The sequence below is a fragment of the Hylobates moloch genome, unplaced genomic scaffold (assembly GCF_009828535.3).
Source record: "Hylobates moloch isolate HMO894 unplaced genomic scaffold, HMol_V3 SCAFFOLD_1, whole genome shotgun sequence".
Lineage (NCBI taxonomy): Eukaryota > Metazoa > Chordata > Mammalia > Primates > Hylobatidae > Hylobates > Hylobates moloch.
In genome coordinates, this window is record NW_026652276.1 from 204,900,931 (window position 1) to 204,927,661 (window position 26,731).

Below are 26,731 nucleotides of genomic sequence, written 5' to 3' on the forward strand. Positions count from 1 at the left end.
AGAAAGTCACATCAGTATCAATTGAAAAATCCAGTTCCTGATCTTCTATTTTAAGGATGGAGGATATACTTCCTCTCTCACAAAGAGGAAAATGGGTCCTCTGAGGAAGTTGGGGTCTGGAGAGATTGTTTAAGCTTTCCTTTCTTTTAAGTGCAGGACAATTGTTTTTTTCAATGTCTGGGTTTGTATATAGTGCCTGCAAACATCTTGAAATGAATAGGGGAAGCTCTGTGGTTGGTAAGAAAAATGGGTGGGATTTGAATTACCCCTAGGCTCCTAGGTGTGTTTTTTTTATTTATTTTTTTATTTGTTTGCATCTTCGTGGTCGTATTTATTGGAAGAGCTTGAGAAAAATGAAAATACCATTTAGCTTAAGAACTTGTGAGTTATCTGCAAATCAACTCATTTCAGGAGTGGAAGAATCCTCGGAATTATTTCTTAATATCAAAATGTATGCAGGTTTCTCTTGTGAATGTTCTGTACTTTTAGAGAGGTCACCGTACAAAGTCTCTCGTTTTCCATACAGGACAAATTCTTTGTTTCAGCCAACTCTCAGTGGAGGGGCAACCAGGACAATGCCATCTCCCCGGACAAAGAGCATTGGAATATTCCGTTTCGTTGATTTATATATCTCTTCATATGTTTCTTCATCAATTTCTATAGTAGTCACAGTTTCTTCCACATCTCCCAAGATCATATTTAAATGTTGATCATAAGCAGGTAATCTGCCTCGAAGCTCTCGGTCATTCCTCATTTTCACATAAATTCGCTCATCTAGGCTGAGCCTGATAAGATCCAGGGGCTCCTCTACAGTGTTGGTACTTTGTTGGTCTACGTTGTCCACCATGTTTCAAATCCTGCGCAGGTGTGTTTTTATAAAGACTAAATTTGCAAGGCAAGGACAGTTAATGTTAATTTTTTTCCCCCTCCTGTTTTTCTGCAAGCCTTTTTTCAAAGAATTGGGTAGAAGCTTCAATCACAATGTTGAAGAGACTGTCCTGCCCAGACAAGAAAGCTACTTTGGATTTGCTTCCTTATTCTAGACAGAGGATTTCCAATAAAGGTGGAAATAATAAGATTTTTATGTTCTAGGGCTTTGAGGTTAAATGCAGCATGCCTTTGGAAAGTCTGTATACAGCATTCCACAAAAACCTTGGCATCCCTTTCTTTCTGAGTGTACTTTTCAACCTTAGACCAATGCACCTTGGTGGGAAAGGTCTCTACTATCACTTTTATGAGGCCCTAAATATCAGCTGCCAGCTGAGTCATTTCCTCGTCATTTGCAGGAAGGCCTGGGAGAAGTTCTGGCTACCTGTTTTCTTTATGTGTGTTTGTTACCTGGGAGAGGTAGTTATTCCTAGAGGGTTGTCTGGCTTGTCTGGTAACTACAGTATCACCCTGGGTAGGAAGAGCCAATCAAAATCCCTATGAGGGGAGTTGTATATTGTCACTAACTTTTCTAACTTCTAAGTTTGATAGGATCTTCTGAAAGGTGTGTCTTTTGGGGGTGGGGTGGGGTGTGGTATAAAAGGGCTTTTTATTTTAAAAGATCTGCTGCTGTCCAGAGGACATGAATTCTTTGTTGTGGTATTAAGGATACATCCACAAAAGGAATTTCATGGGAAGACTTGCAGCTGATGGGGTCTGATTATATCGACCCAGAAAGTAGATGGAATTATAAGGGACATGGAAATGAGCCCTGCTGTGTATCCCTGGGGCCTCTGACAAAGTTATTTTCTGACTGTCAGCATTTACATAAGTAACTTGTATTCCCTGGCCTGGAGATTAGGCCAGAGTGCTTTCTGCTGTTCTTGCAGGGAAAAAGAATTTAAAGAAGGAAGCTAGGTGTTTAGGGATTTTTGTTTGTTTGTTTGTTTTAGAAGTCAGAGGAGCTTCAGGAATTAAAGGAATTTGCTTAGGAGGCTGGGCTGGATTTGAAGGAGAGAAACATAAGTCAGGGTCTGGAGATTCAAAATATCTTCTGGAAGGTCAGGGATAGTTTGGAATTGAGAGTAAAGGGGAAAGGGACACGTACAGTAGATGTGGATTTTTAACTTTTGTTCTAAGTCTGATTTCTATTCTTAATCTTGAGGGAATCCCTAAGCCTGGCCATAATGCTCTTTTTTTTGTCCTACTTCCAATTTCATCTCCCCATAGGTACCAAAAAACCATTTGTTTAGGATGAGAGTTCTCTAAAAATCTTTTCAAATATAAAAGTTTTTCCAAATCCATGGATTCATCATCTGGCCATTGCAAGTAGGATCTCCAAGCATATATCCATTCTAACAGCAACTCAATCCAATAAATCTTTTCATGAAAAAACTTGGAGGTAACTTTCCAGGTTTAGAATACACTTTTATCATGAATTCAAGAGGTATCCCCAAAGAGGTGCAGAAGATACAGCTCCTGTGATCCAAAAAGCCACTCCCAAAAATATCCTAAGGAAGCAAAGACTCTCATTGTCACACATGAAAAGACTCTCATTTCACAAACATTGTAAGAATAATGTCTGTGAAAATTAGTGTCTCTGGTGTCCTACACAAGTGAGATGCACCCAATTACAGACTCTGTAATCCGTGATATTGGACAGGTAATACTGGATGGGACTTCCCAGCACTGGCAAAGCAACAAGGGTAGAGACAACAAAGACTCCTTATAGACTGGGACCTTGAGAGCAAATGAGACATAGGATTTGCTGGGGGAACTTATATACAAGGATGTTCTGGTCATGGAGAACTGGACAGGAGAACCGCTCCCATTTGTAAAAAGCATGCAGATTATATAACATTTTTACTTAGCACCCGCCACCTAGCAAGCTCCATCTAACCCAAAACAAAGGGCCTTGATCCCCTGTATGGCCTATATTCCGAGGGATGGGTCAGGGGTTCAGATATCCTTTGTAGCTAAGGAGTGAAACTCTGGGTTGGCCACTCCTGGATTCTTACATCACAGGGTCATTGTCAGGGTGTTCTTAAGTCACTACTCTTACTCTCAAATGCATCTGCCATACTGACCCCTCAATAAAACAAACTCCCCTGAAAGCTGGCAAGGTTGGACAATGAAAATGCTGCTTGTTGTTGGGGCGTAGAAAGTAATACCCCATAATGAAGGCCTCAGAAGCAAAAGTTTTTATCTGACTTTCTTCTGGCCTCCTGTCTCTCAGTCCCATTTGCCTCCAAGGCTAGCCATAAAAAACTAGAATTTCTTTTCCCCTGGGCAGGTCATAGATACCAGAACCCCTTTTTCCAAAAGTCAGCCATAAAACCTAAAATATTACTCTAACTTTCCCTCTGCCTTTCTATATAAAAACTGGCCATAAAGAAATTATGTGACCTACCTTGTTTGACTGTAAGTTGTAAGACCCCCATTCCAGAGAGGTTCCTGTCCCATACCTAGAAGGAAGGAATGCATGCACAGAGAGGCCAAGAAGAATCTAGACAGGTAGGCCTGACTGGATTTCTTTCCCTCAGTCTATTAGTATTAGATCCTACCCTTTTTGTCCAGTCATATTTCCATATGGCTGTTTATACTTTGCTGAACTGAAGCATAAAAATAGACAATCTCCCCTCTATCTTTGGGACTTCATTCTGAAGTCTCCTGTATATACACATTAAATAGATTTGCATGCCTTTTTTCCAATTAGTCTGCTTTTTTCCAATTGATTTTTCAGCATACCCTCCAATGTCTAGGGTTCCTAGCCTTATGGTAGCCACCTGATGCATCCCTCATAACCTGTACCCCTCTGCTGGCAGAAACCAAAGAGCATATCCTCACTGGTTACAAGCCAAGATCTCAGAACATAAAAAGCGATGAAAGGAGAAACTCATCTTTTTAAAAAAATTGATGACCCACAGCAAAGTTTGTCCAAACACCAGCCCAATGAGGACAGTAAACCCATCAGTCTATAAAGCCAGTTTTAACAACATGCCTATAGAACATATGCCTGTGTGCTACCCTGTGATTCCCTTCCATATGAAAAATAACACAAAAGACAGAGACATAGGAAAACAATGACCATGTCTGGGAGGAAAAGGATGAATTAAAACCAAGAGTACTTCAGATAAAAATCACAAGGAGTCCAGGTAGAAAATGGCAGTGGCAGCTGCATTCTGGGTTCCTCGGCTGTGGGGTCAGTCCGATCCCAAATTGGGGCAGCCACATCAAGTGGTATCTATGGCTAGGAGGACTCAGCTAGTATGCGGAAGACCCTCACCTACTTCATTGTGCTACCTTAGGTGGGAGTGAGCAGGATAATTATTTTCTTGAAGTTGCATCATGGAGAGCACAGGAGATCTGAGCTGATTCCTTACCCCCATATCTGCATTAGATCCAAGCCTTTTCCTTGAGGCGATAGTAACCATACTCTATTTCATAACCTTCGTGTGAATCTGTTTCTAACTGCCTATGAAGATGAATAAAGAGAACCCGAACCATTACAAATCTACTGGGAACCACAGAACTGGTTTGAACCATTACTCTGCACATGGACCAGAAAAAGTATACAGAACCATAATCTCACCTTCTTTACTTGTATAAAATGATGACCAGTAAACTGATTTACCATCTCTTTGCTTGTGGCAAAATGTAGCTTAAAGGAATTAAACTTTGATTGGTCACACGCAAAAAAATAATGAGTATCTATACCCAAATAACTCGTTCACACAAATTGTTTCTCCTGCTAGTCTGAATTTGAAAAGGGAAAGACAGGGATAGTCTCTTGCCATTTTCATTTGACCAGACTCTATAGGCAGAGATTAGGAGGTTGATGTGGTAAAAATATTTATCTTTTGCTAACTTTGCTGGGTGCTCCCAAGATCTCAATGGTAACCTCTGAAGTGTGCAGGGTGTCCCAGCCAATGATATCCCATTCTCATTGCCAGAACTGTAGGGAAAGAAAAGTAAACTTCCTCTACTTCCTGAAGTTCTGTGGCTGACAAAAACACAGATTAACAGGAGAATAGCAAACAATTTTTAAAATATTATTTATTTTTTCTTTTTTTTTAAATTTTACTTTAAGTTCCAGGATACATGTGCAGAAAGTGTATGTTTGTTACATAGATATACATGTGCCATGGTCATTTGCTGCACCTATCAACCTGTTATCTAGGTTTTAAGCCTCGCATGCGTTAGGTATTTCTCCTAATGCTCTCCCCGCATCTTGCCCCCAACCCCCGACAGGCCCTGGTGTATGATGTTCCCCTCCCTGTGACCATGTGTTCTCATTGTTCAACTCCCACTTATGAGCGAGAACATGGGGTGTTTTGTTTTCTGTTCCTGTGTTATTGAGAATAGCAAACAATTTTTATTCATTATTTTTACATGCACATTGAAGCCTTCATAGAAAAAAATGAAAACCCAAAGAAACAATTAGGATAGAAAGCTTACATACTTTTAAAACAAAAATGATAAATTGTGGAGAAGTGACAAAATGGGAAAGGGGTTTAACCTTCTAGGAGTAGTAATTTGTGGAAAATGACTAGGAAATGTATTGGGGAATGAATGGAAGATAAGAATTATTTTAATAGGATTGTTTGTACAGATCCATTTGAGCACTGACTCCCAGTCTTCATAAGAATGTTCTCTTCTTATGAGAAAGGGTTTGCAAACTATTCACCCAACATGGGATTAACATCTGAAATACACAAGGAACTCAAACAACTCATCAATGAATAATAAATATATACATCATTTGATTAAAAAGTGGGCAAATAATCTGAATAGACATTTCTCAAAAGAAGACATACAAATGGCCAAGAAGTACAGTCATACTCTGTATAATAATGTTTTGGTCAATGATAGACCATATATATATATAGATATATACCATGGTGGTCCCATAAGATTATAGTGGAGCTGCAAAATTCCTATGATCTAATGATGTTATAGTCATTATACTGTCATAGTGCAGCACATTACTTTTTTTCTATGTTTAGGTATGTTTAGATACATGAATACCTACAATTGTGTTACAATTCCCTACAGTATTCAGTACAATAACATGTTGTACAGATTTATACTCTATGAACAATAGGTTATACCATATGGTTTAGGTGTGTAATAGGCTATATCATCTAGGTTTGTATACGTATACTCCATGATGTTCCCACAATGAGGAAATTACCTACAAATGCATTTTAAAGAACATATCCTTGTTATTAAGGGATGCATAACTGTATATTAAAAATGCTCAACATAACTAATCATCAGGGAAGTCCAAATCAAAATCACAATTAGATATCATCTCACTCCAGTTATAATGGACATTATCAAAAAGACACAAAATAACAAATGCTGCTGAGGATATGAAAAAAAGAGAACTCACGTCTTGTTGGTGGGAATGTAAATTAGTATAGCCATTATGGAAAACAGTAGAAGTTTCCTCGAAAAACTAGAAAATGGAACTATCATATTACCCAGAACTCCCACTACTGGCTATATATCCAAAGGAAAGGAAATCAGTGTGTTAAAGAGATATCTGCACTCTCATGTTTATTGTGACACTACTCACAACAGCTAAGATATGGAATCAAGCTAAGCATCCATCAGTGGATGAATGGACAAAGAAAAATATGGTATATAAACCTAATGGAATACAATTCAGCCATAAAAAGAACGAAATCCTGTCATTTGCTGCAACATGGATGAGCCTGGAGGACATTAATTGAAATAAGCTAAGCACAGAAAGACAAATATTGCATGTTCTCACTTATATGTGGAAGCTGGAAACATTGATCTTACAGAAGCAGGGAGTAGAATAGTGATTACTAGAAGCTGGGAAGAGGAGGGAGGGGGAATAGGCAGAGGTAGGTAAATGGATACAAAATTACAGCATGACAGGAGGAATAAGTTCTAGTGTTTTATAGCACTATAGTTAACAATTTACTGTGACTATAGTTAACAAGAATTTATTGTATGCTTTCAAATAGATAGAAGATTTTGATTGTTCATAATATAAATGATGAATTAGATGATAGATATGCGAATTATCCTTATTTGCTTATTATGCATTGTATACGTGTATTGAAATACACACTGTACCCTATAAATAGGTATAATTATTATTTGTCAATTAAAGATTTAAAAAGAGAATGTTCTCTTCTTCCTAATACAGGGAGGGTGCCTGTACATGGGGAATTTGATGTCTTGTTTTGGGCAGAAAGGAAGAAAGCAGAGTGCCCTTCTTGCATCTTCAATCACTCTCAACTCAAAATAACTAATATGCCAAAGTGGCATATTTTGAGGTAGCATGTCCTGAATCCTTGCATAAGCATTGTGCTAAGTGTTTTATATACATTATTTCATCAAAATTTCACAAGGGACCTATGAGATAGTTGCTTTATTGCCCATATTTTACAGTTAAAATTACACACAAAACTAAAGCACAGTGAAGTGAAATAGTTTGGGCAACATCACATTGCTACTACATTGAGAAACCAGATTCTAGGCCTGTTGATCCTAATCTAGAAAACTAAATTACTTAGTCCAGTCGTTTAGGTATTTACAGACATTGCTTAAGGAATTCTCAGACAGATAAGAATTCTCTTCTTGTTGCTGAAGAGATTAAAGAGATTAAGTAACTTGCTAAGGCTAGTTAATTAGAAAGTGGCTGCCCTTAGGATTTAAAACCCAAGTGTGTCAGCCTCCAAAGTTTTTGTGTATTCAAGTGATTTAATCCATTCCACAGTTAAAAAGTACATTTTATACTGTTACTCAGTAGACATACACATACAAATATATAACTGATAGAAAAGGTTCATAAAACAATACTCACCCTTATTCATGCAATGACACTCTGGTACTTCTTATTCTATCCTAGCCTATTTTATCCTATCCTATTCTACACTATTATAGTCTATTTTATGGGTTTTCTTAAAGGCTTATTACAAGCAATTAAATTTACTTTATGACTCACTAATAGGTTGTGACCTTCAGTCTGGAAAAAAATGCTAGGTATAGGCTTACTTAATATTATTTTCTTGTATTACTGTGTTCTCAATTACTCTCTATTGTGCTTAAAATGAATTGGACTACTTAAGTGAAATTTAGTTGTGGTTTTGTTGTAAGACTAACAGGTTCAGATGCCTGCTGCACAGTAACCATGCAATACATTGAGACAGCAGTGTTTGCACCAGAGAAAGAGTTTATTGATTGCAGGGCAGCCAGGTTAGGAGATGGAAGGAGACTCTCAAATCCATCTCTTCAAGGATTTCTGGGATGAGGTTTTTTAAGGGGATTGTGGAGGACAACGGGCTGGAAGATTGGGGTTATTGATTGGTCAGGGTAAGAGGGATGGAGTAATTAGGATGTGGAAATTGTATTCTTTGGTAAAAGGAGACAAGTTAGCTCCTCATGAAGTCCCTCAGATCAGCTGGCATCAGTAGTTTCACTGGTATGCAGGACTTAAAAAACATCTCAAAGGGAAAACCTACATTTAGTAATGTTCAAGTTGTCACGTAGAGCAGTTAGGGGGAACTACAGTCTTATAACAGTCTATGTGATTCTGGAGCAACAGGGAAACACTGTGACGAAGTGGGTCAGAGAGCAAGCTAACCTAATGTTTAATGCTGAGTGTGCTGCAGGCTTGGTTTATCTTAGTTCTCCCCCTCCCTTCTTCCCCAATAAATTCTATAAAGTTTATGGGAATGGTTTCACTCTGTAATGTTCTTTCTAAATAGATTTTAGCTAGAGATGGTCTCAGAGTGGAGGGGCTGACTGAATTCTGCTGCAAAAATGTGGTTTTAGCTCTCCAATTTCCCTTTTAGTGAGAAGCATGTGATCTCTATGGAGGCAAAACACCAGCAGTGACTCAGTTTATTGGTGGAGATAAAGGGACAATTGTAAATACAACTTGCTCTGAGTTTCTACAATTTGAAATGAATTTTGCTATGTATAACTCTTCCTCCTCCCACCTTGCCTTTCTTATTAACCATATTCTTTACAGAAGACTTAGATTATTGTTATTACCCCCAGACATCTCTGTATTGTCTAAATCAGTATCCATGGCAAATATTTCTTTAATGTTCTTAGGCTTGGGGTTTACAATCTCTATATTTTTATAGAGATATCCCTAATCTAATTGCATACATTGGCTTTTATGGCTCCCAAAATGTCAAAAGGAATCCTCTCCACACCTATTACAGTTATCTTTCTCATAGTTTGGAATAAATGCAAATGAGCCATAATAAGCAAGATTTAATAATATTGGTAGTCCAGGGGAAATAACACTACACTTTAGATTTACATAGCTTCTTAAAAAAACACTTCAGGCCAGGTGCGGTGGCTCACGCCTGCAATTCCATCACTTTGGGAGGCCGAGGCCGGCAGATCACAAAGTCAGGAGACCAAGACCATCCTGGCTAACATGGCGAAATCCCGTCTCTACTAAAAATACAAAAAATTAGCCGGGCGTGGTGGCAGGCGCCTGTGGTCCCAGCTACTCAGGAGGCTGAGGCAGGACAATGGCGTGAACCAGGGAGGTGGAGCTTGCAGTGAGCCGAGATCGCACCACTGCACACCAGTCAACAGAGTGAGACTCCATCTCAAAAAAAAAAAAAAAGACACTTCATAGGTATCATTTTACTCGTTATCCCAGCATTCCTGGAATTTAGATAGATTTAGGAATTACTGATGTATTTTTAAAGAGCTAAGTGATGCTTAAGGATTGAATAATTTGTATCTTCCAGCTGTTGTATAATGGAACTACAAATGGAAATAAAGCCTCAATTCTTTTCTGGATCTGAGTTCCTTAGTCTTTTTAGATATGTTTTTCATCAGCTTCCACCTCCCGTGGGCAGATGGAAGACAGTAAAGATAGAAAGTAAAAGGTAAAAAGTGAATGTGAGAAGACAGAAAAAAAGTCATTGTCAAGAAAGACATTAATAAATGTTTCTAGTGTTGTTTTTTGGCACAAGTATATTCTAATCTTGTACTATACCACATTAGTTAGAAAGAATGGTGGCAGTTGGTGCTGGGAAGATATTTGATTACCTAAGACTTCAGTTATAGTTTTGCTATCACAAAATGTGCTTTTTTTTTTTCCTTAAAGAGATGGAGTCTCACTGTGTTGCCCAGGCTAGAGTACAGTGGCTGTTCACAGGCATGATATTGGCACAGTGCAGTCTCAAACTCCTGGCCTCAAGTGATTCTCTGGCTTCAGCTTTCCAAGCAGCTGGGACTACAGACACATACCACCATGCCTGGCTGTACAAAATGTGTATTCTTAAGGCAGACTTCAGGACATAGCTTTTTAGGAAGATAAATAGTAAGCCACTTAACACTCTGATAAGACTTTTAAACAAGTCACCTGTCCTAAGGAAAAATTCAGTCTGCATCCTAAGTGCTCCATTTAGAGGCTTATTATCTCTGTAGGCATCAGATACCTTAAATAGATAAGAGGAAAAATACTTGTTGCATTATCTTTTGAAGGTGAGCTAATATATATTTATTGGCATTTATCTTCAGCATTGGTTAATGTGCTTAGTTACAATTGATGAGACTGGGTCCCTATTGCCTTTGGACAAAGGTGTTTTCTGTTTGTGTTTGACTATAGAGGCTATTTGGATCTTTAATACAATCCCATATGTAGAAGATTTAGCAACTATGACTTTGACAAATCATAGAAATAAAACCCAAAAGTCATCTGACTGGTCGAGAGAAGAGAAACACTGGTTATTGCTAATAGACTGTTAATTGCAAGCCCATAACCCTCATTATGGTTATTATACTTTTGTGAACTTCATTATGCAATGCACCAGTAGTAATAAAGGTGTTTGTCATCCTTGTTAAACTTTAGCCTAACTTGGTACTGAGCCCTTTGCCTTAGTGCTAGGCAGTTGAACCACTGTAATCACAGAACCGGGATTGGCCCCAGGTTTTTTTAATAGTGGGATGTTGGATTGACTGAATGTCAATTATCACTGATCTCAGCCTGGGGTTTAACAAGAGACATTTGACAGAGAGCATCCTCAGCAAAGCTATTATGTTTTTAATTAGCATCTTGCATTTAGATTATCTTCAAGTCTTTTTTTTTGTTTTTGAGACAGGGTCTTGCTCTTTTGCCCAGGCTGGAGTGCAGTGGCGCAATCTCGGCTCACTGCAAGCTCCACCTCCCGGGTTCACGCCATCCTCTTGCCTCAGCCTCCTGAGTAGCTGGGACTACAGGTGCCTGCCACCACGCCCGGCTAATTTTTTGTATTTTTAGTAGAGACGGGGTTTCACCATGTTAGCCAGGATGGTCTCTATCTCCTGACCTCGTGATCTGCCCGCCTCGGCCTTCCAAAAGTGCTGGGATTACAGGTGTGAGCCACTGTGCCCGGCCTCAAGTCTTTATTCAATTACTTCATTTCAGTCATATCTGGGTGTGTCAGCCTTATGCTTGCCTACGAAAGACATGCTAGTCTTCTGAATAATGCTTGTGTTCTGTGACTTCTGGATGACATGCTTGATTTTTCTTTGAATATTTTGACTTTAAGTTTCATCATCAGCCATAATTTTGAGTTTACTTAAACTCAAAGGACATCAAATTCGTTTAGTTAATTAACTAACTAATTTAGCATGCACAAGAGGAGAGACAAAGATTTTCTGCTAATCAAACTCTAATCAGGCTCATTTGTGCATTATTTTTGTCTAAGTTTCAAACTCTGGGCTTGGGTGTCCTTCCTTTCAGAGTCCAGTTCTAGCAAGAACCTGCAAGTCAGTTTAGCAAGAATTCCCCATCTTCTATTTCAGATTACTCTTGGGGGTTCCTCATCCTCTGTCATCCCCCAGGAGATGTCTGATCACCCCGGCCAGCCTTCAGTAAGAATACTGTTAGGTTGTTTTCACCAGAACCTGCCTTACCTGAGATCTTTCCTCCTAGTAATTTTCTATCCTGCTGATCCCCACCCTGCCTTTTGGCTACAGATTATCACTTTTCCTTGTTGTTTTTGGAATTGAGCCCAGTATTATACTGAGGTTTTGTTTCCCCTATTGCAATTGTTTTTTTCTGAATTGAATCTGTTTTTACTGCTGTAATTACTGCTTACTTCTGTTTTTGTTTTTTTTCTTTTTGACTGCACTGTGGCTTCTGATTGGTGGATTTTGTTTGTGTTTGAACATCTTCATTTTAAAGTGTCACCATTGGTCATAATTTTGAGTTTGGTGAAATTTAAAGCATATCAAGTTCATTTATATAATTTACTAATTAACTCACTTAGCATGCATCAATTGAGTACCAGTTGATGAGAGTGGCTCTGAAAGTTGAACAATGAACTAATCCTAAAATTAAAGGTGTATTATATGCATTCTTTAATAAGCTCTGAGACCTACAAAGATATTTTGGACATAAAATGTTATTCACATTTTTCCCCAAAGGAATTATCTTCCAAGAATAAGATGAATTATTTTATTTTTAATACAACATAATTAATATTGACTTATCATGCTTTTTTTTTTTTTTTAAATTTTCAGAGATGGGGCCTCACTGTCATCCAGGCTGGGGTGTGGTGGTGCAGTCACAGCTCACTGCAGCTTTAAATTCCTGGCTTAGAATGATTCTCCAACCATAACCTCCCTAGTAGCTGGTACTACAGGTTCATACCACCACGCCCAGCTAACTTTTTTATTTTCTATTTTTTTAAAGATAGGGGTCTTCCTATGTTCCCCAGACTGGCCTCAAACTCCTGGCCTCAAGTGATCCTTCTGCCTTGGCATCTCAAATCTCTGGAATTACAGTCATGAGCCATGGTGGTGCTTGGACCTATAATGCGTTTTTAAAATGTGAAAGTACTAATATTTCTAATAACACATCAATGTAAATATTGAGTCAATGCTGAAGAATACAATATTTCCAATTCATGTTAAATATTGAGTCAATGCTGAAGGATTCAATATTTCCAATTCATGTTTAATGATTGTGATTTTCTAGTCTCTTACATTTATTAATTCCTAATTACACCATTACAATAGGACAAGTTTACTGTACAAATTGGACATGTGTGAATTATATCTCTATGTTTCAAAAGAGTAATTAAATAAAATTTTATTTTGGGAACTGCTGTTGAAGGATTTCATTATTTATTTGGCTCTTCTTTTTCTCCCTCCCCTCTCTCTTCCCATCTTAGAAAACAGGATTCTGTAAACCAAACGATATCTGAGACAGGTCTCAAAACATTTAGAAAGTTTATTTTGCTAAGGCTATGGACACACCTGTGACACAGCCTCAGGAGGTCCTGACAATGTGTTCCTAAGTTGGTCGGGGTACAGCTTGCTTTTATACATTTTAAGGAGATGTGAGACATTAATCAATATGTGTAAGATGTATATTGGTTTGGTCTGGCAGGGCAGGACAACTTGAGGTGGAAGCTACCAGGTCATAAGCAGATAAGAGACAAAAGGTGGCATTCTTTTGAGTGCTTGATCAGCTTTCCATTGAATATACAATTTAGTCTGGCTCAGTGAATCTGCATTTTTACATAAACAATAGGGCAGAGGAAGCAATCAGATATGCATGTCTCAGGTGAGCCTCAGTGGGATGACTTTGAGTTCTGTCTGTCCTTTGTTCACGAGGAATTCCCTTGTGGGCAAATTGTGAGGGAAGTATGTAGCTTTTTATCTTTGTAGCTAGCTCATTTAGGAATAAAATGGGAAGCAGGTTTGCCTGACATAGTTTCCAGGTTGACTTTTTCCTTGGCTTAGTGATTTGGGCGTCCTAAGGTTTATTTTCCTTTCACATTCTCCTCTTTTCTTTTAAAAGTCTTTCAGAAAAAGCATTTTAGAAGAAAATGGGTCCCTGGCGTCAGGTTTTGTCTCATCCCTTGTGGCTAGGGCAGTTTATTCCTAGACAGGTAGGTCTCATATTATTAGTAAAGCTCATTTTTACCAGGTTGTGAAATCTCACATTCTACAGAAAGAAAATAGGGAGAGGAAGGGAGAAAAACAACAACAAACAAAGAAGTGAGCAATACTGGAAAATTGATATAGGCACTATTACTCTGAAGTCTGTGAGTCAGTAGGCTGGTATGAAAGTGGTTTACGTATGTAAATAGGTTGCTGTTATTTTCTTCTAAAGTTTAAGTTGTCTAGTTCAGTTTGCAGGACTTTAAAAAAGCACAGCTTAATTTTTAGTGATTTCAAATTAGGAAAAATCGGGAAAAAGAGGAATAGAAGAAAAAATTGAATAGATTATTTTGTAGACTGGTAGTCAGGAAAAATTTTAGAATTCAGTCCAAACTGTAAGTTCAGTCCAAATAATAAAAATTGAAAAATATTTGGCAAGACTGGAATCTAACAACAGATGTACTATAGTTATTTACTGCCTCAGAGACCTTTTTTCTAAACTGTAGCTTAAAACAAAGGTCTCTGAGATAGTTTGAAACATATTTTCTCTTTCTCCAGTCCTATTTTCACTAAAGACAAGTCAAAGGACAAATTCAGCTGCAAAATAAGTTTTAGTCTTATTATACTTGGCCATAGTATATGCATAAAATCAGCAAGAATAATTGTTTCTTTTTTAAAAAATTGGCTTTGCTGAAACTTTATTCCATAAGGAATCTCAGGTTTGTCTTTAATGCCTTAAGCTCAGCCTGTGCCTGCAAATACCTGTATTAATGGAGTGAATTCCTCACCTCAAGGTCCCAAGGAATCTTGGGGATCCTGGGACTGTCAGAAAGTGACGTTCTTTACTTACCACAGGTCAGGAACCTGTGCAGGGACTGTGTAGACAAGATATAAGATCAGCTTTCTGAAGGGGCTTTTATTGCCTCTTTAATTCAACTTTGATTCCTTAAAGGAGTCTGTATCTAAAAGAATTCCATTCTGGTAAAAAACCTTGGTAAAATAACTAGTGTCTACAATTATGTCCTGTTACAAAAGAAAACAGATTCTTATTACACTTATGCAAATAACTATATTGCTATAACTTAAGCATACTTGCAACTAGTTTCCAAATTTTGGAGAAATCAGGTAGAGAGAAATATGCTCCAAATTTTGTTTATAGGAGTATACTTTACTCAATTATTAAAAGCTGTAAATATTTCAAAAGAAAAGTTTTTCTTACCTCTGATAAAGGATCAGCAACATTTTAAGCAAAAAGTAATACAAGGATTTATTTCAGTCTTCCATGCGGTTTAGTCTATGCAGTTAACTCCTATTCTGCTTGATATTCATGAACATTTCAGCTCTCCTTAAGAATCTTGGAAGTTTTTCCGCTATTCTAGTGTCACAATCTCCAAAGTTATCAGAAACCTGCCTTCAAGTGCACCTGTCAGAATCCTTCGCTGGTTATAATGCCACCTTTTGAAAAGGATAAAAATAAAACTGCAGATGACAAAAATCTTAGAACAGTCATAGTTAAATACACAATTTACAAGAAAATTGGTTACTTCTGTGGCATACAACAATTTCACATAATAATCATAATTATTACTGATAACATATGCTAAGATGTATTAGAAGCACAGGAATTTCATACAATTTTGGAACACACTAATTACACATTTATATAAATATAATTCAAAGAAGGTTAAACATTTTTTCATATTTGACAATACTTCCTGTATGATTTTATTATATCAAATAAACCAAATATCTCTTATAAACTTTAGGGAACTAATATCAATAAATTCATGAGGACCAAAATTAGAATTTGATTTTGGAAAGTGTCTCAAATATAAAATGTTTAGAATACTTGATATCACAAAATAGGATCACAGTCATTGTAAAGTAAGTCATTTATTTAGCCAATGTGATAACTCAAAGATTAAAAAAATGAAAGCAGAAAGCTTTATCTTTGAGAGAGGAGACTTTGAGAGAGGAGACCAAACAATAAGCCTTAATAAAGACAGAATGAAGTCAATTAAATATGTCTCTCAAATCTTATAAACCACCTATAAAACTTTAATTATCTTGACCATAAGATATATTTCCATAAGCCTTTTTATAACTTTTATAACCTTTTATTAAGAAGTGGGTTAATGCTCCAAGAAAACCTTGTTAATCTAACACAGGAGTCCATATTCTGGTCTTGCCTCAGCATGCCTTCAACATTAATGGTTAATTTATAGAGAAACTGAACTTATTTTTTCTCAAAATCAGCCCTTATGATCTCACATGCCTAGCTCTTCTGCTATAGTCCCTGGTCCTTGAATTGAATAGTTTTAGTTTCTGTCCCTGTATCTCATGAACACAGTTTATTTTGATTGGCATCTTCTACTGGGTCTGAAGATGAGGCTTTAACTGCTGTCGGTGTTTAAGATTTAGCAAGGTTTGGGGTACTTTTTAGACTCAGAAGTCAAAGCCCTACTCAATGACACAAGGACTGTAAAAGCACATGCAGAAAGTTACACAGATGTAATAACCTTAATTAAATAAAAATTTAATCTCAGTTTTTTTCCTAAGCAAATCCAAACTTAATAATAATGACATAGAAATTATTTTGATAAAATGTAAAATCTGTTTCTTAGGCCCAGTTACCAAAAGGCAAAAGAAAAGAACTTCTGCAATGTGACTGCTGTTCCCTGTGGGGAGTTCATTTAGATAATCCTCACGTCAGACCTAATTAGAATGGCACTTGAATTAATTAGACATAGGAAGTGCTTCCTGAGCAATTTAAAGCCAAGAACACAGAATATTATGTTGGAAGAAAACATTTCCTTTAGACCTTCAAGATAAAACATTATTAGCATCAGGCCAAAACAATTATGACCTAAAGAAAAAACTTACAGTAGCTGAAAACAAATTGAAGGACAGAGCCATAATTTCAGTCCTTTTAAAAGGGGAGAGAAACCTGAAAACAACGAGACGCAGTAAAAGTTGAACTTTGTGTACAAAAAATTATAAAGTCTTGTAATTTTATTAAGAGTAAAGCAATACCTTAATAAAATCTCATTATTCTAACCAATTATTTAGTGTATAAGTGGTGTTTTAAAAATATTAAATATAGACAACTTGATCATATAAAAGTTTTTTTTTCTTTTCATAAACCCTCTTATTATGACTTACACAGACCATTTATGACATGCTTGGGCATGGTCGTCCTGAACATCCCTCTTTCTTTAACAACCAGTCATTTTATTTTAGGACAAAAATTTACCATACAAGATTCTTTTGCATATAAAATTATTTTTCTTTAAGCTTTCTTACCAAAAATACCTCTTTATTTCTATAACTTTCTTTACATCTCTCTTATTTCCAGATTACTGTTACCTTGTTTTATACATAAGACTCTGTCTCAAAAAAACACAAACAAAAACAAAAGTTTGAATTAGACAAAAAGTATTCATCTTTTAACATTTTGGGAGGAAAGCCAATGAAGAAGATTCTTCAGAATGCACCTCTGAATTAGAATTAGGATCCTAAACAACAGCTTCCTAGGAGGAAAAAAAAACAGTGAAGAACACTTCCTGTAACTGTCCTCAGCCAGCTTTAACTTTGTTAGCTTTTGTCCACCATTACACAGGCCAAGGTCAAATCCTCTCACAGTACAAGGTAATCTTTGGTACCCTCCAAAGCCAAAGAGGTCAGGTAATGCAAATACAGGAGAGCAGACCTTTAGACCTAAGAAGAATCTGCCCATGACTCTTGAAACTCTGCAAAGAAAACAGAACACCCCAAAAAGGGGCAAGAGGTGCCTGTGTTATGAGTTCTTTAGGGGGTTTGAGTCATTAGAAGCCTCTTAAGATTTTTCCTGGTATTGAAGATGGTGAAAGGGGAGGAAGGAATAGGGTGAAGAAAAGTAAATGAAAGAACAGTTGTTTTTTTAAGACAGGAAGCAAACACAGAAACCAAGCACCTGTTTTTTTCCCCCCTTTCTTTTGCAGCTATCAGGAATTTTAGCTAATTCATACAGGCCTTGTTCCCCATAATTTGGAATTCTCATTCAGATTTGACCAAGTCAGGTAGAGTTGGTCAACTCTGGGACCAGAGAGAAAGACCAGAACAAACAACAAAAAATCCCAACAGTATGATTACTGAACACTCTAATGGTAAGGAGAATTAAGACCAGCTGACTGTTAATCATAACTTTATCCAAGACAAAATCCCAATTTAGCTACTTACCTAGGAGTGGGTCTCAGGCTGAAGACAGCTCTCTACCAGCCTAGAAGCAGGAAAAAATTCAAAATGGCCTTCCCTGTTGGAAGCAAGCTCAAATTCCAGAGAGGAGTTACCTGCCTTCCATTGTCATGAAAGCAGAAAAACTTGCCTTCCTTGTTGTAAGCAAGTAAAACTCAGAAAAAGAATTGTACAGCAAAATAAACGTTAGCTCTCAACCAAATTTTGGGTGATTGGGGATTCTCTGGAGGGAGGGAAGCTTCCAGGCCTCAGCAAATTGTCCTGTTGGTTTGTGCCATAAAAGCTCAAGCTGGTACCAAGCCCAGTTGGAGATTTTTTCAAAGGTCAGGGGCCACCTCCATGCAGAGTCCCTTCCATTGGTCACCAAATTGTAAACCAAAAGGTATCTGAGATATGTCTTAATACATTTAGAAAGCTTATTTTGCCAAGGTTAAGGATGTGCCTGTCACACAGCTTCATGAGGTCCTGACAAATGTCCCCAAGTTGGTTAGGGTACAGCTTGCTTTTATGCATTTTAGAGAGACATGAGACATCAATCAGTATGTGTAAGATGTACACATTGGTTTTGTCCAGCAGGGCAGGACAACTTGAGGTGGGGGGCTTCCAAATTGTAAGTAGATAAGAGACAAAAGGTTGCATTCTTTTGAGTCCTTGACCAGCTTTCCACTGAATACAAAATTTAGTCTGGTTCAGTGAATCTGCATTTTTATATAAATAATAAGGTAGAGGAAGCAATCAGATATGCATGTCTCAGGTGAGCCTCAGTGGGATGACTTTGAGTTCTGTCTATCCTTTGTCCAGGAGGCATTTCCTTGTGGGCAAATTGTTAGGTAGGTGTGTAGCTTTTTTAACTTTGTAGCTAGCTTATTTAGGAATAAAATGGGAAGCAGGTTTGCCTGACATAGTTTCTAGGTTGATGTTTCCCTTGGCTTAGTGATTTTGCGGTCCCAAGATTTATTTTCCTTTCAAAACTCATAAAAGTAGTATTTTTCTATCATAAAACATGTCAAACCTGCTTTATCATTTTGAAAATGTTAATTTTAATTTATTTTATTAATTTTCAAAGAAATTATTTTTCTTTTATAATAAATGCTGTACTTTCTTGAAAACAGTTCCATAAAGTATATGCTTCATTTGTATTACACTACAGAAATATGTTATTAATTTAACCAAATGCTGAGCAATAAGTCCAGGTGCATGGCTCAAACCTGTAATCCCAGCACTTTGGGAGGCCGACGTGGCGAGATCACTTGAGCCCAGGAGTTCCAGACCAGCCTGGATGTCATGACAAAACCCCATCTCTATAAAAAATTTTTAAAATTAGCCAGGTTTGGTGGTGCGTGCCTGTAGTCCCAACTACTTGGGAGGCTGAAGTGGGAGGATCACTTGAGCTTGGGAGTTGGAGGTTGTAGTGAGCTAAGATTGTGCCACTGCACTCCAGCCTTGGCAACAGACTGAGATTGTGTCTCAAAGATTGAATTTGTTGAGATTAAAACACCACACACACACACACACACACACAGGTTCACACAGTAATATTTCAAAATATTAAATCTTCCTTTAATTGACTGGGCAAAGGGCTGTCTTTTCTCACCCAACAGGTTAAATATTGCAGAGCTAATAGATTGGAGTGACTTCTGACCTAGTCACATCTTAAAGGAAAACTTTTCAGTTTTACTTTAAAAGTAAGTTGCCTTTTGTTCTTTCTACTGCATAGCTTAGTAGGAAAAAGCAGGTACTGTTTTGTAAAAAAAGATAAAAAGTTCTGTGATGTGCCACATTTTAAGCAGTTTCCTTAGCTTCAAGAATCTCTGGCTTGTTCAAAACATATCTGGGTGACACTGAGAAAGTTAAGATGAGGCTGGAAAGAACCAAAGGAGAGGAATAATTATGACAATAATAATAAAGGGGAAGGAAAAAAGAGTTGATGAAATGCCACCTAAAATGGGATTAACTTATCTTGTTGAATCAAGTTATCTATTTCTGGTCAATTTATTTATAAAATACAATAGTTTAAGAAGTTTCCTAGAAAAAAATCTTACACAAAAGCTCCTTTCATTCGTGAAAATACTTGTAAATATTTTTGCTTTAGGAGAAAAAATGTGCTTTCGGGGATATTACGCTGGTCTCTTAAAGGTTTCTTTAAAATTCTTAGCTTGGAGTCACTGTTACTCGTAACTGGAGGTATTAGTCAGCCTTTGGGTTGGACTTATGAACTATGTACCTTGGAAATGCCACACACCCTACCAAATGTGATGAGGATACGAGGGCAATCAACTTGGGGCCTACCGCTCATGTGGAAATTTGCTTTTCATTTTTCATGTTAAAGAATGATTCCCACAGTATGTACAGAAGTAATTTAGAACACTAAAATTATCTCAGTATCCTGAGGCTTCCTGAGGAGGGAGGCCATTTTCAGTATTGTAACAAAGTTTAGTAGCTTTGAGTGAGGTCTGTAGAGAAATGGAGACTGAGGAGGTGCCTTGTGAATGACTTAGATTTGGGACTGTCTTTGCTCCTCCCCCTTTGGTAATGTTATGGTTTGCTTTCAACAAAGTTATAGTCTTGCCTTTTTCAATATTTGTCCATATTTCTGAATTTTAAAAAATATTTATGATAATCATTTATATTCAAAATCTATAACAATTTTAATGGTAAGAGGATTGTATCTAAATTCAGTTTTTAATTCCATTGAGATAATATATATATAAACTCACAGGAAATGGGAACTCCAAAAGGTAGATTCTGAAGGCAGTGTCTTGACTGACTTCTGTACCTGTTATGATTCTCTAGAGAGAAAGCATTTGTCATGGAAATAAAGCATTTGTTGTGGAAAAGAAGAGCTGAGGACTAAGCCAAGAAATTTGGCTCTTTTTTTTTTTTCCTGTCTGATACTCTCCTCTCCTTACCTCAAAAATCCTAATCTTCCCATAACATCATGTTGTATACCTTAAATATACTCAGTAAAATTTATTTGAAAAAAAATTTCCCAATCATCAACTCTTCTTCCTCGTACAAGAACAAGAATCCCCTGTACAAGCATCCTGGTAGGTAATGTGTGGAGAGGTTTATGGTTATTTGTCTTTCCTCACTGAAGGAAAGCTGAGATTCAAGTTTGTTCTGGCAAACTATTTTCTAACATTAAAATTGTATTCGTTTCCACTTTTTATTTGAGAAACGGTATGATACTTGGATGAAAGAAAATTAGAAGATCAGAAATATATAATGGACACTCAGAAAATACAAATGTTCTTTCATATTTTTGAATATTTTTAATTCCTTAAGCATGCACTTACATGTTTTTGTATACTTCAACTGTGTGTATTTTTGTATTTTATTTCACTTTGTATTTTAGGCAAACATATTTACATGTTGCATCATTATCTTTGTAACTAGTTCTGATATCTGCATACATTCTTTCAGGATGAAATACCGTATTTAAGAATTTCTTATCATTGGTATTTCTTATCAATTGGGTATTGAACTTGCTTTTTATTTTTTCTTATTTCATAGATGCTACAATACATTGTGGTGAATACTACATGTGTGAATATCTACACGTAGCTACATAATTTTTATTACAAAATCATTTTGAACTTATCCTTAGACAAGGGATTGCTAGTTCAAGGGATTTAGCTAGCATGTGTTCCAGTGATAAAATGCCTTTACAACAGGAATAAGAGTTTAAGTAGAATTTTAGATATATTCAGAATTTTAAGTTTCTAAATCTATTTTGAGAGAAAATAATCTTTTTTTTTTTTAAAGGGATGCTAATGACTAGCCAATGCTCTAGGAAGACATTGAGACCAGCCAACTTCTTGCCTTGATACTACTGAAGAGACATTGGGTGGCTGGATTTTGAAAGCAGACTTCTGGGTAAGTGCCATTGTTTGGGTTTGGGGGATAGCAAAGACTTAGCAGAAGTGCTTTAAGAAGCAATTATCTACACAATGAGCAAGGAAGACACTTAAAAATGCAAATTTAATAGGTATAAATTGAATATAGAGCTTAGGAATACTAGTGGCGAGATAAGGTCAGGCATTATTACCTGGAGTTAAATTAGTTAAGATTTTCTAGGAAGATGAGGTTCTCTATTAGGGTACCTATGTATTTATTTTTTATTTTGTAATAGTATCTTTTTCATTAAAAGACATTTAAATTTAATTTTATTTTAGATTAAGGGTTACATGTTCAAGTGTGTAACATGAATATATTGCATAATGGTAGGGTTTGGGCTTCTAGTGTACCCATCACCCAGATTGTGACCAATGTACCCAATAGGTAATTTTTCAATCCTCATCCCCCTCCCAACCTGCTCCCTTTCAGAGACCCCAGTGTCTACTGTTTCCATGTTTATGTCCATGAGTACTCATCGTTTAGTTCTCACTTAAAAGTGAGAACATGCAGTATTTTTCTGTGTCTGAGTTATTTCATTTAGGACAATGACCTCCAGCTCTATCCATGTTGCTTCAAATGGCATGATTTTATTATTTTTTATGGCTGCATAGTATTCCGTAGTGTATATATACCAAATTTTCTTTTTCCGATCCACCAATGAGGAACACTTAGGTTGATTCTATGACTTTGCTCTTGTGAATGGTGCTACAGTGAAGATTTGAGTGAAGCGTCTTTTTTATATAACGATTTCTTTTCCTTTGAGTAGATAGCCAGTAGTGGCATTGCGAGGATGATTGGTAGTTCTATTTTTAGTCTTTTGGGAAATCTCCGTGCTGTTTTCCATAGAGGTTGTACTAATTTACATTTCCACCAGAAGTGTATAAGTGTGTCCTTTTTTTCTGCATCCATGACAACATTTTTTTGACTTTTTATTAATAGCCATTCTGACTGGTGTAAGATGATATCTCATTGTGGTTTTGACGTGCATTTCTCTTGTAGTTAGTGATGTTGAGCATTTTCTCATACATTTATTGGCCTCTTGTATGTCTTCTTTTGAAAAATGTCTGCTAGTGTCCTTTGCCCACTTTTTAATTGGGTTGTTTGTTTTCTTCTTCAATTTTGTTTGAGTTCCTCATAGATTCTGGGTATTAATCCTTTGTCAGAGGCACAATTTGCAAACATTTTGTCCCATTCTATAGGTTGTCTGTTTACTCCGTTGATGATCTCTTTTGCTGTGCAGATGCTTTTTAGTTTAATAAAGTCCAGTTTGTTCCATTTTTGTTTTTGTTGCATTTGCTTTTGTGGTCTTAGTCATAAATTCTTTGTCTAGGCCAATGTCAGCTTTTCTCTATAAACAGGTAAAGTTCTCTATTAGATACTTCAAACAAAAAGAAGATGTTATTCTTGATGCTAACTTCTAGGTCTATCCTCAATTTTGTGCCAATTCTCTGTTCCAAGGCTTTGCCTTAGATTTATGCTGAGGAAAAGATATTTCATTGAGTAAAATTTCAAGCACAGAAGTGTCCATTCTTTTTTGAAGACTTCTATGGTAGAGAAGTTCTCAATAGGCTCATTCTGCCCCATGTTTTTCTTTTTCTTTTTCTTTCTTTTTTGAGACAGAGTCTCATTCTGTCACCAAGGCTGAAGTACAGTGGTACTATCTCGGCTCACTGCAACCTCCGCCTCCCGGGTTCAAGTGATTCTCCTGCCTCAGCCTCCTGAGTAGCTGGGATTACAGAAACCTACCACCATGCTTGGCCAATTTTTGTAATTTTAGTGGAAATGAGGTTTCACCACGTTGGTCAGGCTGGTCTCAAACTCCTGACCTCAGGTGATCCACCTGCCTTGGCCTTCCAAAGTGCTGGGATTAAAGGCATGAGCTATCATGCCCAGCCCCCATCTTTTTTTTTACATAAAATGAACATGTGGAAATAGATTTAAATGTTAATTTCAATAAGGTTAGCTTACTCCTTCCCTGAGATACAGGGAAAGCTAATCCTTTATTCCATTTCCTTTTCCCTGTCCCTGCAGTTCAGGCGTTAGTATTGATGGTTGATATTTAAAAGCAATTAGTTTTTCCCCCTAGTATTATTTTAGGTGAAGATTATCTAGGTCCTGAATAAAGAAGTTTATAAATATTTAAATATTTAGCTACTTTATATGTTCTAAACATGAGGGAAATTCATTATCTTCAAAACTTGAGACTATAATAGTCCTTATGATTTTATTTTATTCTGACTATGGTGATCTCTTTAGAGTCATTTGTTTTTCAGCAATGGGAATGACTGGATAATTTGCTATGGTAAGGACACATTTTCCTGGGAAGAACAGTATAATTCCTGTTATAATTTCATATAGCAGTATACTACTAATCTAATTAGAAAGAAAGTTTCCAATTCCCTTCTAGAATCACAGAACATTTAAATATATCTTCTTGCAGGTAATTTTTGCAAATACTAAATGCTGAGTATATACATAGCTTAATTTCTTGACCTTTGCCCAGACTATTTTATTGTATCACTTTTGTGGTTTAATACAGCTAAAGTATGTGCTATAACACTTAGCTTTGTCACAATCAGAATGACAACACAAACTTACTTATCAGACGCTATAAAAAGGGGAAAATCTATATATTGCTTTTCTTAAGTTAGGCTAGAACTGATCCTTTTAGTAGAAAATACAAAGTGGTAAAATGTTTTATTAACTTTAGACATGGGAGTACATTATTGTAAGATGTGATTGAGCAGCATACCAAGGAGCCTTCCAACTTGTTTGGTAGAAGTTTTTGGTTGATTCAATAAATTCAACCAAACTGTTGATTTACTACTTCTGGCAGAAGTGAGTTTGTTCCCCTTTTAAAAAAAAAAAAGTGAAAAAAGAAAAAAAAAAAAGAAAGAGAAAGATGAAATTTCACAATTCTATGAAAGGTTGTTTTCAGTATATGGCAGACTGCTAGAAAGTGGTCTTTCAAGAAGCAAGAAACAGAATGAGAGGGTCAACTTGGAATTTATTTTCCTTCAATGGGTTTTTGCTGAGGCATTGCTTGGTACAGCATCCTGTACAACCAGAAAGGCAAAAGGAAAATAGCTACATTCTCCTCTCTGTAGGCCCAGTAGTGATTTGGGAAGATGAGAAAAATGTTAACAGTATAGAATTTGTATCATACATGAGAGGAAATAATTTCATAGATTCAAACACAGGAGTAGGTCCTCCATCTTCTAAAATGAAATTAAACCCCCTGCACTTAAAGTTGAGAACTTGGTAAAGCTACATTATTATATGAATGCAAAACAAGAATACGCTTAATTCTTTATTATGAAATGCATCATAACAATGTATTCTGTATTTATTTTTCAGTTATAGGTGATGCAACTTGCAAAACAATCCTGAAACATGAAACAAGAATAATAATATTTAAATGTAACTTAATCATTATACCTCTTTATCCATCAAAGTGAATTCATTCCATTCCCTTTCATCTGTGCTCATACTTTGCATCAAATATTGGGTAAACCAAAGTGTGTAGGAAGAAATAAATGTTTTCATAGTCATTACTCTTTACAATGGGAGTGCTAAAATTCAAGCACATCTTTTTCAGAAGCTTTGTTAAATCAAATGGCGTATCCCAGATAGTTTTCACCTTCCTTCTGATTCCACGTTCCTTGACTCTGAATTTCAGAGCACCTCCTGTTATTCCAAATGTGCCTTTCCTCTGGGCCTGGAATGCCCCAAGTGAATTTTGTCTTGGAAAATTTGATGAGCCACTAGATATGAGCCTCTTCTCTTTAATAGGAAGCCCCCGAATAAACGTCACTGGGCAAGGTGTTACAATATTTTATGTTGATAGACTTGGCTACTATCCTTACATAGATTCAATCACAGGAGTAACTGTGAATGGAGGAATCCCCCAGAAGATTTCCTTACAAGACCATCTGGACAAAGCTAAGCAAGACATTACATTTTATATGCCAGTAGACAATTTGGGAATGGCTGTTATTGACTGGGAAGAATGGAGACCCACTTGGGCAAGAAACTGGAAACCTAAAGATGTTTACAAGAATAGGTCTATTGAATTGGTTCAGCAACAAAATGTACAACTTAGTCTCGCAGAGGCCACTGAGAAAGCAAAACAAGAATTTGAAAAGGCAGGGAAGGATTTCATGGTAGAGACTATAAAATTGGGAAAATTACTTCGGCCAAATCACTTGTGGGGTTATTATCTTTTTCCGGATTGTTACAACCATCACTATAAGAAACCCGGTTACAATGGAAGTTGCTTCAATGTAGAAATAAAAAGAAATGATGATCTCAGCTGGCTGTGGAATGAAAGCACTGCCCTTTACCCATCCATTTATTTGAACACTCAGCAGTCTCCTGTAGCTGCTACACTCTATGTGCGCAATCGAGTTCGGGAAGCCATCAGAGTTTCCAAAATACCTGATGCAAAAAGTCCACTTCCGGTTTTTGTATATGCTCGCATAGTTTTTACTGATCAAGTTTTGAAATTCCTTTCTCGAGTAAGTAAATCAGGGTATGAGGGCTAGGAAATGAAATTCACAAAAGATGTTGATTGAAATTTAATATTATTTTTGAAGGGAGTGAAATCTAGCTTTTAATATTAGTCAGGAATGTGTACACAAGTAGTTCTACATTATTATATGAATGCAAAACAAGAATATGCTTAATCTTTAATGTAATCTCTTTATCTCTTAGTAAGCAGGGAGAATTAGGTAGTATAGACAGTGTATGAACTCAGTTTCTTTTTTTTTTCTTTCTTAGGCCTGCT

At 36.7% G+C, this 26,731-nt stretch overlaps 2 protein-coding genes across 5 annotated transcripts in view; one reads left to right on the forward strand and one right to left on the reverse strand.

Moving 5' to 3' along the window:
* SPAM1 (sperm adhesion molecule 1) overlaps positions 1-26,731 on the forward strand; it is a 35,357-nt gene that overhangs the window by 3,397 nt on the left and 5,229 nt on the right. For 2 of the 4 annotated variants that reach the window (XM_032753525.2, XM_058435741.1), the window contains 2 exons: positions 21,814-21,924; positions 25,303-26,462. In XM_032753525.2, coding sequence (XP_032609416.1) covers positions 25,509-26,462 — 954 coding nt within the window. In that variant the 5' untranslated portion in view covers positions 21,814-21,924; positions 25,303-25,508. Of the gene's footprint in view, positions 1-11,727; positions 11,797-17,829; positions 17,961-19,649; positions 19,734-21,813; positions 21,925-25,302; positions 26,463-26,731 lie in introns of those variants that run through there. The other 2 variants (XM_058435740.1, XM_058435742.1) reach the window with 2 other exon arrangements.
* On the reverse strand, positions 542-847 carry LOC116809667 (U6 snRNA-associated Sm-like protein LSm3). Its single transcript, XM_032753526.2, has one exon. It carries the CDS (start codon positions 845-847, stop codon positions 542-544), a length of 306 nt encoding a protein of 101 aa, XP_032609417.1.